Raw genomic sequence first — 16,100 nt, 5'->3', positions numbered from 1 at the left:
GAAATAATTATGGCTACCACTGGCTAGACACGCATACCTTGCCTTGAATTTAGGTATGGTTAGCTTAGGTTTGATATGGTTGGGTGTAGTTACGTTAGGTTAGTTTTGGGTATGGTTAGGTTAGGTTACAGCAAGTACAGTTAGGTTAGTTTGGGTGTGGTTAGGTTTGGATGTGGTTAAGTTAGTTTAGGTATGGTTAGGTTACAGCAGGTATGGTTAGGTTAGTTTTGGTGTGGTCAAGTTAGTTTAGGTATGGTTAAGTTACAGCAGGTATGGTTAGTTTAGGTATGCTCCACAGGTATGTAGAGAGATAGATAAATGGTTAGATAAAACAAAGTTAAATAGACTGAGAGATAGAGAGATAGATGGTTAGATTAGGTAAATAGATAGACATTGAGAGATAAGCAGAGATAGGCCTAGTTAGGTTAGGTCCAGCAGATACTTAGATCAATGGGTAGACTGAGAGATTAATAGATAGACAAAATAACAAATAGATAAATAAGCAGAGCCTACAAAACTATCACTAATATTATGAAAAACCTCTTCAACACCCTAACAATTAAAAAATAAATCATTAAAAAACCAGAAAGGAAGTATTCAACAAACAAATTCTTCTATGTGTATCTAAACTTAGTAAAAATCCACAGAACAATTGCATTAGTAAACACAGTGTTAGGTTGTATCTCATTTAAAGCTGGCGTTATCAAGCTTGAGCCCACCATTCCTTCTTCTGCCCTGATTACTGAACCAAAGGATTTTGCTGATGCTTCCTCTCATCTCATTTACTCCCTCATTCCTATTGGTTTAATATCTTGCGTCTGAAGCACTAAGCTGATTATGTGGCAATGAGATTGTTATAGTTATTTTTTATGTTAGGTGAATACCCTCTCCATTAGGGGCTGATAGCACTAAGAGCGTGAATGATGTGTGTATGAGTGGATGGTGCTCTGTCTGGGCCACCCTGTGTGGGATTGCCAACCTGGTGGACAGATGGACAGGTGGACAGGTGGACAGATAGATACATAGAAACTCCCTTGCTGTACCCATTAAATGTAAATAAATAGATAAACTTTTATTTACTTTTCCTCTTTCCTGCTCTCATTCTTGCCTTCATTGTTTCCATTATAACCTACTCCATTAATTAATAGCTTTCTCCCCCTCCTGTTACATCTTCAAAGTGTTTCATCATTCCTTTCATTGATATTATTTTTCTCATCTTATTCAGTATCAGAGGCTTCACTGTATTGTATTACTTGTGCAGTCCTGTAACAGTTTTTTTTTTTTTCCTCTGTATGGCAAGTGTACATGTATTCTTTCCTGCCAAATTAGGGGAGGCATTGTTCCCCTGATAGGAAGCACCACACCCTACCCATGACATATTGGGGCAATTTGGACACTAAATATATATATATATATATATATATATATATATATATATATATATATATATATATATATATATATATATATATATATATATATATATATATATAGCAGGTCAGCAGTTCTACACAAGATGACCCAGACAAAACACCACACACACACACACACACACACACACACACACACACACACACACACACACACACACACACACAGGGAGACTGAAGAGGGACATTGCTACATAGAAATATCATGTTTAGCCAATATTTTATTAAAAATAAAATACATATTACAATTTACATTAACATACAATACACACACACACACACACACACACACACACACACACACACACACACACACACACACACACACACAGGGAGACTGAAGAGGGACATTACTACATAGAAATATCATGTTTAGCCAATATTTTATAAAAAATAAAATACATATTACAATTTACATTAACATACAATACACACACACACACACACACACACACACACACACACACACACACACACACACACACACACACACACACACACACACACAGGGAGACTGAAGAGGGACATTACTACATAGAAATATCATGTTTAGCCAATATTTTATAAAAAATAAAATACATATTACAATTTACATTAACATACAATACACACACACACACACACACACACACACACACACACACACACACACACACACACACACACACACACACACACACACACAGGGAGACTGAAGAGGGACATTACTACATAGAAATATCATGTTTAGCCAATATTTTATAAAAAATAAAATACATATTACAATTTACATTAACATACAATACACACACACACACACACACACACACACACACACACACACACACACACACACACACACACACACACACACACACACACACACACAGGGAGACTGAAGAGGGACATTACTACATAGAAATATCATGTTTAGCCAATATTTTATAAAAAATAAAATACATATTACAATTTACATTAACATACAATACACACACACACACACACACACACACACACACACACACACACACACACACACACACACACACACACAGGGAGACTGAAGAGGGACATTACTACATAGAAATATCATGTTTAGCCAATATTTTATAAAAAATAAAATACATATTACAATTTACATTAACATACAATACACACACACACACACACACACACACACACACACACACACACACACACACACACACACACACACACACACACACACTAGGATAAAATATGAGTTAGGTTTACTTAGCAGAAGAAAATAAGCACGCAGAAATATAATTTTCAGTTTCCTACCACACCAAGAGACTTTTCCTTTCTTAACACAGTGAATGGAGGTGCAATGAAGTGAGACCATTGACAGAACACACATGAATAAGTTAGGGCTAAAAGGAGCTGAAAAGACATAGATGAATGATATTGAATAACACATGAACACACACACACACACACACACACACACACATCTCACTAAATTAAATAGAAAAGCTTCATAAACATAATTTGACCTTCAATGACCTTTCATTCTGGATCTGCTGAATTCAAAACAGCAATACATCTGACCTTGAATGACCTTGTGTCCTGGGTCTTGCTGAGGTCAACATATACCAACATTCCTCACTAAATAACCAAATTTCATGCAACTTGACCTTAAATGACCTGTATTCTGGGCCATACTAAGGTCATTTTGCAAGATTTGAATGAATATACCTTTTCTTGTGTCTGTTCTCTACCTAATCATGTGTGTGTGTGTGTGTGTGTGTGTGTGTGTGTGTGTTTCCATCAATACACACACACACACACACACACACACACACACACACACACACACACACACACACACACACATATACACAGATGCATAGATACATACATACATACAAACAGCAGTAGCAGCATTATGAAAACAACTTAATTTTCTTTTTTTTTTTTTTCTGTAAGATGTTATAGTCTTCCACAAACCCAAGGAGGAGGAGCAGGAGGAACATACATACATACATACAAGGGAGAAACAAACACAAAAATTTACAGCATTACTCCAGAGAGACATTGCTAAATACAACCACTCAACCCCAAATTTACTGTCATAATATACCATATATCTGCTGAACAAAAACAAAACTTGCCTCTTACACAGACAGACAGACAGAGAGAGAGAGAGAGAGAGAGAGAGAGAGAGAGAGAGAGAGAGAGAGAGAGCATCCCCACCCCTAACATACTTCACAAGATAGGGACATTGCAAAATATTCTCTAACCATTTCTTGTGACGTCAGCTCTTTAACTGTTGGCAAATCCGAGCTGGTTGGAGTCCTGAGTGGCCACTTGTGGGAAGGCACGGAAGGCAAATGCACACTGCACCTTGCACACGTGGTCATTCAGAATAGACTCAGGACTGTAGGACTGGGCCAGGTGGAAGCAGTTGTCTATCTTGAGGCTCTGGCAGACAGGCTGTGGAGGAGAGAGAGACAGAGAAACACTCAGCTTTGTATATAAGTGGACTCCAGGTACCATTGTTAGTTGAGGCTGGCAGACTAGCTGTGAGAGAGAGAGAGAGAGAGAGAGAGAGGGAGAAATACTTAGATTTGCCTTTAGGGAGTCTCTAGGCACTTGTTAATTGAGGCTCTGGCAGACAGGCTGTGGGGGTTGGGTTTAATAAGCAGATAAACAGACAGATAGGCACTTCCAGGCATTGATAGCATTATAAATAGCAAAACAAACAGACAAACAGACAGACAGACAGATGCACAAGACTCACCCCTTCCTTGGTACAGGTGCACATAACACAAGGAGAGATGCGTTCTGCTCCACTTATGTCGATGTTAGTCTTGCCTACGCCACATGACACACGCTCTTTCCACAGCTCAAGGTTCACCCCGGGGAGGTCGCGACATGACACTCGGGGGTTCCTGGGGGTGAGGAAGGGATAAGGGGATAGCATTTTGTCTGTGTCTGTATGTGTGTGTGTGTGTGTGTGTGTGTGCAGGAGCAGTACTTACAGGAAGGGGTCTGGAAGGTCAAAGACAGACCACTGTTCACTTTCCACATAGTCACAGTTGTCACACAGAAGCTTGGACAGTGTCACCTGTAGAGAAGAGACACACTTGAGCTCATTTGTTTGCTGCTAAAACACTTCATTTGTTAAGTAAGATCAAGATAAGTTAGCTAATTTGATTAGTAAGGTTAGACATAACTAGATTTAGGACAGATTAGGTAATTAAGTTAAGTTTTGAGTAGATTTGGCAAGGTTACTTAGATTTTAAGTTGATTTGATAAGTAAGGTGATTTACTTTTACTAATGCTACTATCATTTCTACTACTATTATTCCTTTCTATCCTATGGCTGACTGGGATAAGAATGTGTGTGTGTGTGTGTGTGTGTGTGTGTGTGTGTGTGTGTGTGTGTGTGTGTGTGTGTGTGTGGCTTGTGTGGGATTGCCAGCCTGGTATATAAAGAGAAATGAACTATTGCTATTACTACTACTGCTGCTCACCACCCACAGACAGAGATACTACTGCTACTATTATTACTATTACTACCACCACTACTTAACACCAACAGAGATACTATTACTACTACTGCTACCACCACCACCACTCATTACTCACAGATGGATAGACTACTGCTACTGTTACTACCACCACCACCACCAAGGAAGACCCACCTTTCTTATTTCAGTGAGCTGAGGGTCGGTGAAGCGCACAAGTGGGTCAGCATTCTCATACCAGAACCGGTCACAGCAGCGGAGGTTCCTGAACTGAATGCCGAGGATGCAGCCGAACGTGGAACCGACCAGTCCACCGTGCAGCGGCGTCTCAATCAATCCACCAGTGAACAGATCTATGTCATCCACGTGTGCGTACGTCCGTTTCATTCGCTCGATCACCGGCCTCGCTATCTCCCTGTGCAGGTCATCAAACGACCTCGCCCTGGTCAGGTTACAGAGGGCCCTGTACTCATTGTAAGGCTGCAGTCCATGGTCTCTGCCTCGCTGGATGTTGAGGGCAGCCAGGTCCAGGCCAGAGAATGGCTGCCGCTTGTCTTCAAAGAGATGGTTGGTCACCTCATCTGTCAAGAACTGGTCCAGTGTCTCCATGGACACAGTAGTCAGGCCGCGGATGATCTCATCAAGCATCCCAGGCTGGTAGAGTAGGTCTGGGTTGAAGAAGTGTTCGCTCAGCTTGACAGGAGGGTTGTGCTTGGCAAATATTCCGTCCATGCGCTCCAGGGAAGGCTTGAGTAGAGAGTGGCCAAAGCGGAAGGCTATGCCAAATTCATTGAGCACTGTTGGGTTGCAGTATGCATCGTAATCTGAGAGAGAGAGAGAGAGAGAGAGAGAGAGAGAGAGAGAGAGAGAGAGATAGTCATTAGGAGTGCAGTGTGTTAGAGGGAAATGTTGCACACATACACACACACACACACACACACACACACACACACACACACACACACACACACACACACACACACACACACACATTAACCTACCTTCAGAATAGCCCTCAGGCAGCAAGTTAAGCTCATACAGATTAACAGCGTTCCACCCCAGCACCCTTGGCAGCCACTCATTGTACGTGACATGCTGGTTGATGGCCGTCACGATACGCCGGGCATTTTGGAAGAGCTGCTCATCATTCCAGTGTTTGTTGAGGCGCTTCAGTTCCCCGGCCACTCTGTTGTGTTCACGCATCATCAGAGTGTGTAGCGCAGCCAAGCCAGGCTGCTCTGAGGCCCGGGTGTCTCCTGTGGGTGGGAGGAAACAGACAAGTGGATGTTTTCAAGGCTTTCTCTCTGTTTTTTCCTCTTATTCACTCAGTCATACACACACACACACACACACACACACACACACACACACACACACACACACACACACACACACACACACACACACACACACACACACACACACAGACAAACAAAAAACATACTCTTTGAAGGGTCTCTATTTCTCTTCCTCTCTCTCTCATTCACCCATTCAGTCAATCACATACACATAAATGACTCTTTAAAGACTCTCTCTCTCTCTCTCTCTCTCTCTCTCTCTCTCTCTCTCTCTCTCTCTCTCTCTCTCTCTCTCTCTCTCTCTCTCTCTCTCTCTCTCTCTCTCTCTCTCTCTCTCTCTCTCTCTCTCTCTCTCTCTCTCTCTCTCTCTCATTCACCCATTCAGTCAATCACATACACATAAATGACTCTTTAAAGACTCTCTCTCTCTCTCTCTCTCTCTCTCTCTCTCTCTCTCTCTCTCTCTCTCTCTCTCTCTCTCTCTCTCTCTCTCTCTCTCTCTCTCTCTCTCTCTCTCTCTCTCTCTCTCTCTCTCTCTCTCTCTCTCTCTCTCTCTCTCTCTCTCTCTCTCTCTCTCTCTCTCTCTCTCTCTCTCTCAGTCATATGTAGACAGTGACATCATCTAGTAAGCAATGCAAACAGTAACCTTACCTAACCTTACCTAAGCTAACCTCAGCCAAACACTAACCTCCAGTGAAGCACCGGCCAGAGGGAGCCTGACACTCATGGTTCTCATTCTCAGTGGGCAGCAGGTCTTTGCCTCACAGGGGGTTGGGTGTGCCTCGTAGCATGCCGTCCTGCAGGGGTAGTGGAGTAGCAGTAGTAGTACATTATTCTGCATCTCTCTTTCTCCCTCTTTTCAGAACCAATAGGTATGTGTGTGTGTGTGTGTGTGTGTGTGTGTGTGTGTGTGTGTGTGTGTGTGTGTATGGGTGTCAGTGGCCAGCCTAGCACTGTGAGATGCTACTACTACTACTACTTTTCAGGTTGTTAGCACCCAGTCAATAGGGAGATTTTAAAACAAGATCAGACTAGTATATAGATGTGGATGACAGATATAGAAGCCTCATGCTGGTTTTCCCCGGTGCTGCACACTTACCGACTTGGTCCTCAGTTGCTGCTGCTCACACTTGTCTGAGCCATAGGTGTGAGAGGCGTCGATGAAGGCAGTCACTTGGTTCATTTGCTCCCGGTAGCCTGGTCAACAAATTACTTGTGTTATGATGGTGATAATGATAATAGCAATGGTAATTCTTTCACTCTTGGGAGCCTGGTTGAAGGAATTATGTTTAAGCAATAGTATTAATATGTTTAGGTGATGAAAGTGTTATTGGTAGTGTTGATTTTCTTCTTTTATCATTTTATTGGCCTTGCTGTGTTAGGTTTAGATGATAGAGACTAAACACACAGACAAACACACAGACACATTATCTCACACTCTATGTGTCTCTCTTTGTCTTCCTCACACCTACATGGAGAAGCAAAGACAAACTATCTCACTCTCTCTATCTGTCTCTCTCTCTCTGTCACATCCCACAAGAGAAAATAGACACACACAGCATACCTTCATATCCTCTCTCTCTCTCTCTCTCACACACACACACACACACACACACACACACACACACACACACACACACACACACACACACACACACACACACACACACACACACACACACACACACACACACACACACACACACACACACCTAGAGTCAGCTGGCCTGGCATGGAGCGGGTCAGGGGGATGCAGAATGGCTGGCCAGATGATATATTGACAGGAGGGAAAAATGGATCGTTCTGAGGAATGGCTATGGGGAAACACTCAGGGTGGACTGTCTGGGGAGAGTCACATCTGCGGTAATCCAGAATCGAGTCTTGGAAACCTGGAAGAGAGAGAAGTGAATGTGTTTAGTGGGTGAGGTGAAGAGATGCTGGGCCAGGAGTCAGTGTATTTACAGACATGAGGTAAAGAGAGAATAAGTACTTTTTTTTTTTATCAACACATACACAGTTAAGTTAATATTAGAAAACATATACCTGTTAACACTAGAATGAGAAAGAGAAACAGGAGATTTGATAACTAATGGAAAAAAACAGATAATGATAAACAACAAAGATAGATTAGGTTAGGAACAGACTAAGAAAATATATAGTTTTAGTGACAAGTATGCAGAAATTAAAGAAAACTAAACATATAAAGATCAGGAGACAACAAATCAATAGTTTATCAGACCTTGGAAGCTACAACTATGTAAACACACACACACACACACACACACACACACACACCTACCTTTGTTGATGGGGGTGAAAATAATATCATGGTCAATAAACTGGCCCCACTGCATGACCATTAGGGTATAGCGGACGTGCGGTGCAGACACGTCGTTGTGCATGTTGGTGGAAATGAGCCGAGGGGAAGGGAGAGGCTTGCCGGTGACTCAAGTGACACGAGGCTTAGACAGACCTGGGAGAGACAAGAGAAGGTTTAGGGGTACTTGAGTGTATTGTAAAGAAATTCATTTGTTTATCTATCTGTCAGGCTGGCAGTCCCACAGAAGGCAAGGTTTGGGGGTACTTGATTGTACTGTAAGGAAATTGGTTTGTTAATCTATCTATCTGTCAGGTTAGCAGTCCTATAGAAGATAAGGTATGGGGGTACTTCAGTGAGAATTAAGTTTATATATCTATCTGTGAGACTGGCAGTCCTATACAAAGCACAGACAAGGCACCACACACTCACACACACAATAATAACAGTAATATATCTATCTGTCTGTCTGTCTATCTACATACAAGGCTAGCAATCCCACAGAAGCCAGCCCAGACAAGGCACCACACACTCACACACACAATAATAATAGTAATCTATCTATCTGTCTGTCTCTCTGTCTACATACAAGGCTAGCATTCCCACACAGGCCAGCACAGACAAGGCACCACAGACTCATTTACAAACATATTTATTTATACTCTTTCCTAACTTTATCAAGCTTCAGTTCTTTATTTCTTGTCCTGTCCTGATTACTGACCCTGAGAATTTTGCTTATGTCATCCTTGTCATGCTCTCTATATCACTTTGGGTCCTCTAGCTGTCTGAAATGACTTCTCTCTGATTCTTAACTTTATAAAGCCTGAACACATTATTTATGTTCTATCCCTAACACTAATACAGACACATAGACATCTATCTGATCTACTCTTGACTTTATCCCTTACTTCATCAAACTTAAACACTTAATTTCTTGACCTATCCCAAATACCAACACACACACATGCACACACACATATATATACACACATACACAGACATACAGACAGACAGACACTCACCGTCCTCATAAGAAGGACGTAGGAGTCGACTTTTTGCCCTGAACGACTTGCCGAAGGACGGGAAGTTAAGATTATTGCACCACCCTGTAGCTGTGCGGAAACGCAAAGTGTGGTCGCAGGGCAGTGTCTGGTCGTCACGCTCAAACACGCTAGGAATTTCCGTGATATCGCTGACGTCAGTGTTAGGCAGAACCTCCATCAAATCCAGTACGTTGTTTGGGGAACCTGACTCAATGTCTTTGAGCTGGCCGTCTGCTGCCCGAGTCTTGCGTGACCTGGCTCTGGTGGTGGAGAGACTGTCAGCGGTGAGGCGTGGTAGACAAAACTGTGGTGTTTTTATCATTTTCTCTGTTGTTTTATTGTTTGCTTGGCTTTCTGTTGTTAATTATGGGAAATTTCTGCTGTTTTGTGTGTTTTTTCCAGTTATTTTATTGTCTACCTGGTGTACTAAGGCAAATTAGATAGAGATACATACATACATACATACAAACATACATGGATGCATTACTGACATGAGTAAAAGTGAGATACACACACACACACACACACACACACACACACACACACACACACACACACACACACACACACACACACACACACACACACACACACATTACTGACCACAAAAGTAAACAAAAACTCACTCAGAGAGGAAATTGTTTACAAATCGTGCCGAAGCAAACTGGAGAATGAAGGAAGAGTTTGATATCTTGACAGCCTGTGCCTTGGGCTTGCTGAAGGCATAGGCCGACCCCAGCGGCCCCTTGTGGTCAGCAGTGAGCTCTGTGTATGGGGGAAACACTGTCACCTTACTTAATACACTGCAAATGTCACTGGCAATCTGTATAGCCAGGGGTATGACAAAATTCATCATTTTCTTTACTTCATTATGCATGTTAAATCTTTCATTGATGTTTGATATGAAAATTTTTTGTGATTTTATTTATTTGCTTTATTTTGTTTATTTATGCAAGAGCAACAAAAAATGCAAGAAAATAAAAAAAGAAAAATACTAATTCATTTATTACTTGTTGTATAGCACTCTCTGAGCATAACACCAGCTACACATTGAATAATCTGCTCTTTTTAATCTTTTCTTTCCTGTAGGTGCTCTAAAATATTCTATGCATTGCCTTTAGTGTTGTGAATGGCACCATATATCTGTGCAAGAGTTAATGGGAGTGTCTGTAGTCAGGGATACCACAAAATTCTTAGTGGTTTTATCTATTTACTTTATTTTGTTTATTTAAGAGCAACAAAAATGCAAGAAAATAAAAAAAAATTTCAATAAGCATATTTCTGATACAATTTTCTGTACAGAGAAAGATTTTGTTATGTTAGGTTACTGTAGATTCAGCTTAACCAGTCAACCTTGCTAGATAAGATTGTAATGCATTTTCACATCATAAAACTCATAAATCTATCAAAATTTGAAAAGATTTGTATATTTCCACATTCATTTTCAAGGATGCATGACTGACTGCATAAGACAAAACTACAGTAACCTAAGCAGGCCATACCTAACAAACAATTCACTACTTACAAGAAATTATATCAGGAAAATGATCATTACTTTCTCTTTTTCTGGAGTCCCAGATTGCACAGACTCCCTGCAACAGACAACAGCACAGGGCAAGTAACCAGTACAGACACAGGGAAGGAACTTTACCACCATCACATTGATTTGACTGTGCCCATAATAAGCAGCAGTGTGTGTGTGTGTGTGTGTGTGTGTGTGTGTGTGTGTGTGTGTGTGTAGGGGAACAAAAAAAAGAAAAACAGGTTACTGGTCAAACCTGGTCAAACTTGTTGGGCTCGTAAAGGTCGAAGGGAGCATAGAAGGTGTCTGTGATGGGACGCTCTTTCACCTTCTCCTCCTGGCAACAAGGAAAACATTGAGAGCACAAGAAAGGTTGGTGCAGTAAGCCATTGGGCCTACACGTGGCAGCCCGTCTCTACTTCCAATGTCATCCCTACCCATACATTGGTCTGTGATGAACTTACAGAACATTTGCAGAGGACACAGTACTGGCATGTCAGGATTTAAAGCAGAACACTTGCAAAGAACACTGTACTGGCAAAACTTACATCAAAATAGGCCACAGTATTTGGCATGAGAGAGGCCACAAATTTGAAACACCTGTGAGAGATAATGGTTTGTTAATGCTTGGTCTGGAAATAGATGTTGACCAAAATTAATTAGACAAGCCAGTGAGTAATGATAGAAGTTTACTGAAGCTTCCTGAGGTCTTGCAGTCAATCTGGTTGTCATGTTCACCTCAAATACATCAGTCTAAGGCTCTGAATAACCATTTCACTAACTAATGCACTCATCTATCACACAAACACATACTTGAATCTTCCTGAGGTCTTGCAGGCAATCTGGTTGTCATGTTCACCTCAAATACATCAGTCTAAGGCTCTGAATAACCCTTTCACTAACTAATGCACTCATCTATCACACAAACACATACTTGAATCTTCCTGAGGTCTTGCAGTCAATCTGGTTGGTGTCGGCCATGAGGATCTGGGTGTTTGCCGGGCCGCGCTGCACCTTGAGGAGGCCGCCAGAGAAGGCACGCAGCTCGTCACTCTCCTCCTTGCTGGACCCGTAGATTACCGACCCATCAATGAAGGATGTCACTTGGTTGATCTGTTCTCTGGGGCCTGTGTGAAGTGTCACCATTAATAAGAGTGATGATAATTTTTGTCTATCCATGTATCTATCTATCTATATATTTAGGAGTCGGTAATAATAATAATCTCTATCTATTTATATGTCCACCTGTACATAATCATGGCCCAGACAAGGCACCACACACACACACACACACACACACACACACACACACACACACACACACACACACACACACACACACACACACACAGCAGATGCAGGTATTTCCTAGAGTCCATATATTGATGCACCCTGACAAACACACAGACACACACACACACACACACACACACACACACACACACACAGCAGATGCAGGTACTTCCTAGAGTCCATATATTGATGCACCCTGACAAACACACACACACACACACACACACACACACATCCCTTCCCAAACAGACAAGCAAGTGTATGAGTGAGAGAGTGCCAAGAGTGCCTACCCAATGTGCATCCGGTTCGGGGGCAGTGCCAGACCGTATGTATTCTTGGCACTTTTGCTTGAGTGGGGAGTAGACCGGGTCGTTGTCTGGCAGCCGGATTGGGTAACACTCTGGGTGAAAGTCTCGGAAGTTGACACCACAGCAGCGCAGACATTGACCAATGTAGCCTGGGGGGGGGGTATTAGGTTAGGTTAGATGAGGTTGGGTGATGGGATAGATAAATTTCTGTTAGCTTAGGTTAGGTCAGGTTGGGAGATAGATTCTGTTAGTTTAGGTAGGTTAGGTTAGGTGTTGGGAGATAAATTTGTTAGGTAAGGTATATCTACTTATTTGCACCTCAACCACAAATCACTCAACCACAAACACATATAGCATTCTCCAAAGCACCCCAAATTACAACGCAAACAGTCAGACACACACACACACACACACACACACACACACACACCAGCTATTATCAGCACACACATTCAGTCCAAACACACCAAAACAAACCTACCATCTGGGGCGTGTGTGCCATGTCGTGGGAGATGAACTGGCCAAACACAGCAGCCACAGATGTCATAAACTTGTGGGGTGTGTCATGGTCGCGGTGCAGAGCCAGGCTGATGGCTCGCGCTGATGGCAGGAAGTCACCAGAAACAGCTTGGCGAGGAACAGCAACTCCATCGCCATAATCCGCCGGGAGGAAACGGAGGTAGCGAGTGTTGGTATTGCCCCATCTCGGATTCTGCACGTTGTTACAGTAACCGTTGAAGGCTCAGTATTTGCGTGGCTGGCAGGGAAAGTCCACCTCCACAGGGCACTGGTCGCCCAGCACCGTCCCCCGCACATCAGCTGTAGGCAGCCCATAGCTCACCTGGTCTCTCTCCAGCCGGAATCTTGAAGCAGGGAGGGATAGGGGGTGTTGAAAGCTGGAAGTGCTAGAAACTCAAAATTTCAACTCAGGCTTATCTCAATCTGTATGGTTTCTTTCTGTCTCCTTTTCAAATTTTTCTCAATGTCCTGTTTTTGTGAATTGCTACCTTTTTAGAAATGAAAACCTACCACTAACAGTCTTCTGATCATCCCTATCTCCCTTTTAAAGCCTAATTCAAGCTTGTTTGTTTGTAATCTCCTCCTCTGCCTTCCTCCTATCTTCTTTTCAAATCTCTCAGTGTCCTGTTTTTGTTAAGTGCTACCTTTTTAGAATTGAAGACCCACCACTAAACACTCTGATCATCCCTATCTCCCTTTTAAAGCTTGTCTCTGTAATCTCCTGTGCTTTCCTCCTATCTTCTTTTCAAATCTCTCTGTCCTGTTTTTGTGAATTGCTACCTTTTTAGAATTGAAGACCCACTACTAAACAGTCTGATCATCCCTATCTCCCTTTTAAAGCTTGTCTCTTTGTAATTTCCTCCTGTACCTTCCTCCTATCTTTTTTTCAAATCTCTCAGTGTCCTGTTTTTGTGAATTGCTACCTTTTCAGAATTGAAGACCCATCACTAAATACTCTGATCATCCCTATCTCCCTTTTAAAGCTTTTCTTTTTGTAATCTCCTCCTGTGCCTTCCTCCTGTCTTCTTTTCAAATCTCTCAGTGTCCTGTTTTTGTGAATTGCTACCTTTTTAGAATTGAAGACCCACCACTAAATACTCTGATCATCCCTATCTCCCTTTTAAAGCCTAACTCAAGCTTGTCTCTTTGTAATCTCCTCCTGTGCCTTCCTCCTCTCTTCTGCACAAGTTTCCCAGAGTGTGGTGTGAGTTGGTAAGGTGGCACCAGGAGTCAAGACTCACTGTTGTGCAGTGTATTTGGTGGCCTCCTCTGAGATGAGAGCAATTCTGGAGATGTTCTTGGCTACAACCTTGGTCTTGTGTGATGCGGCCATGAACCAGGCGGGCGTGCCGGGGACATGCCGCGCCCCTGGAATGTGATGACATGGGATATTGCATTGTGGGTAGAGATTCACATAAGAACACAAGGGCTACAAGTGGGCAGTCCTTGTATAAAATATTCCTGCTCATTTTATTGCTGCTACTGTTTATTGATGGGTAGAAATATACAAGGGTCTCTCTCTCAGTCTCTGTCTTTCATCCCTTTCAATGGTAAATTCCTGAACCCCCAGCCTAATTCTGTATCTCCCTTTGCCTGTGACTTAAACTCTTCCAGGATGACCTTTTGACCTTTCTATAGTGGCTGACACCTTAATGACAAACCAAAACTGGACAAACAAACAAAAAAAACACAACAGCTAGGTAAACACACACACACATACACACACACACAGACACACAGACAGACAAACACTCACCGCTCTGGTATATGGCAGGTTCAACAGTATCAAATCTCTCGTTCACGGCCACAGCAGCTTGTTGGACTAGGTTACCCATGTCTCGGAAGCTGATGTGGGGCATGGTGACATGAGGACCTGTGGCAGAAGATTCATTGAGTGATGGATGGATGGATGGATGAATGGATGGTTGGTGAATTGAGTATGGTAATGTTAGGAACTGTTAGAGATTGAGAATGGATGGATGGAGTAAGCAGGTTAGTGATTGACAGAGTGACTAATGAATTTATGAATGGATGCATGGACTGTGTGTGTGTGTGTGTGTGTGTGTGGATGAGTAATTGAGTATCTGATGAATGGATGGATGGACAGAATAGCACCTTACAAATTGGTATAGTGCATAATAGTAGTTGTAATACTTAAATATAGTAATAGTTTTGTGATATAATAGTATGTTGATATCGCCAAGACTAGTGAAGCAACATTACATAAACTCAGTGATAGTATTTATGATAACTTTATGATAATTTACACCACCATCACCACCCATTACTCACTTACCTGAAGGAATGGGGTCAATATCCACAGGTAAGGGAAATCCTGAGGTTCCTAAGGGGATTTGCTGAAGGGACCTCTCCTCTCTTCCTCCTCTTTCCCCATCCTTTCCTCCTCCCCAGACCTCCATGCCTGCCACAGTCAGCCACAGACACCACCATGTCACCACACAGGCTGTCATACACACTCTGGAGAAGAAATGGAGCGAGATAATACAATGACACAAAGGGAAACAATTTTCAGGGTCAGTAATTATGTTTAGGAAAATAAATAATTGGTTTAAACTTAATAAAAGGTAGAGGTTAAGAGGGGTCTGATAGTGGTCTTAAAGTGGTATAGGGGACATAATAAGAGTGATATAAGCAAAATTCTCCAGGTAGGGCAATAAATAATGAGTTTGTGCTTGATAAAGGCAGAATTAGATTAAGAGGAAGTCTAATCCATTTCTTCAAGTGATGTGAGATGCAACAAGGGTGATATAAGCAAAATTCTGAGAAATAAACAGGGAAGGACAAGAAAAATGGATTCAAGCTTGAGGATAGATTTAAGAAAGACGGGATAGAATGGCATAGACTCAGTAATCAGGTTGTTAGTACTGAGTCATTGGGGA

At 42.2% G+C, this 16,100-nt stretch overlaps 1 protein-coding gene and 1 pseudogene across 1 annotated transcript; both read right to left on the bottom strand.

Annotated features, from left to right (window-relative positions):
- Window positions 1-2,503: 2,503 nt before the first annotated feature.
- On the bottom strand, window positions 2,504-14,572 carry LOC135103281 (lactoperoxidase-like; annotated as a pseudogene).
- On the bottom strand, window positions 10,635-12,427 carry LOC135103888 (dual oxidase 2-like). Its single transcript, XM_064010817.1, has 2 exons — window positions 12,015-12,427; window positions 10,635-11,417 (listed from the first exon to the last, which is right to left on the bottom strand). The coding sequence occupies exons 1-2, from the start codon at window positions 12,257-12,259 to the stop codon at window positions 11,405-11,407; spliced, it is 258 nt and encodes an 85-aa protein (XP_063866887.1). The 5' UTR covers window positions 12,260-12,427; the 3' UTR covers window positions 10,635-11,404.
- Window positions 14,573-16,100: the final 1,528 nt, after the last annotated feature.

The sequence above is a fragment of the Scylla paramamosain genome, chromosome 9, assembly GCF_035594125.1.
Source record: "Scylla paramamosain isolate STU-SP2022 chromosome 9, ASM3559412v1, whole genome shotgun sequence".
Lineage (NCBI taxonomy): Eukaryota > Metazoa > Arthropoda > Malacostraca > Decapoda > Portunidae > Scylla > Scylla paramamosain.
This window is presented reverse-complemented; position numbering and strand designations above follow the sequence as displayed.

Excerpts from the sequence above, each read along its gene's own strand:
- LOC135103888 (XM_064010817.1), bottom strand. The coding sequence starts at position 12,259 with ATGGATAGACAAAAATTATCATCACTCTTATTAATGGTGACACTTCAC.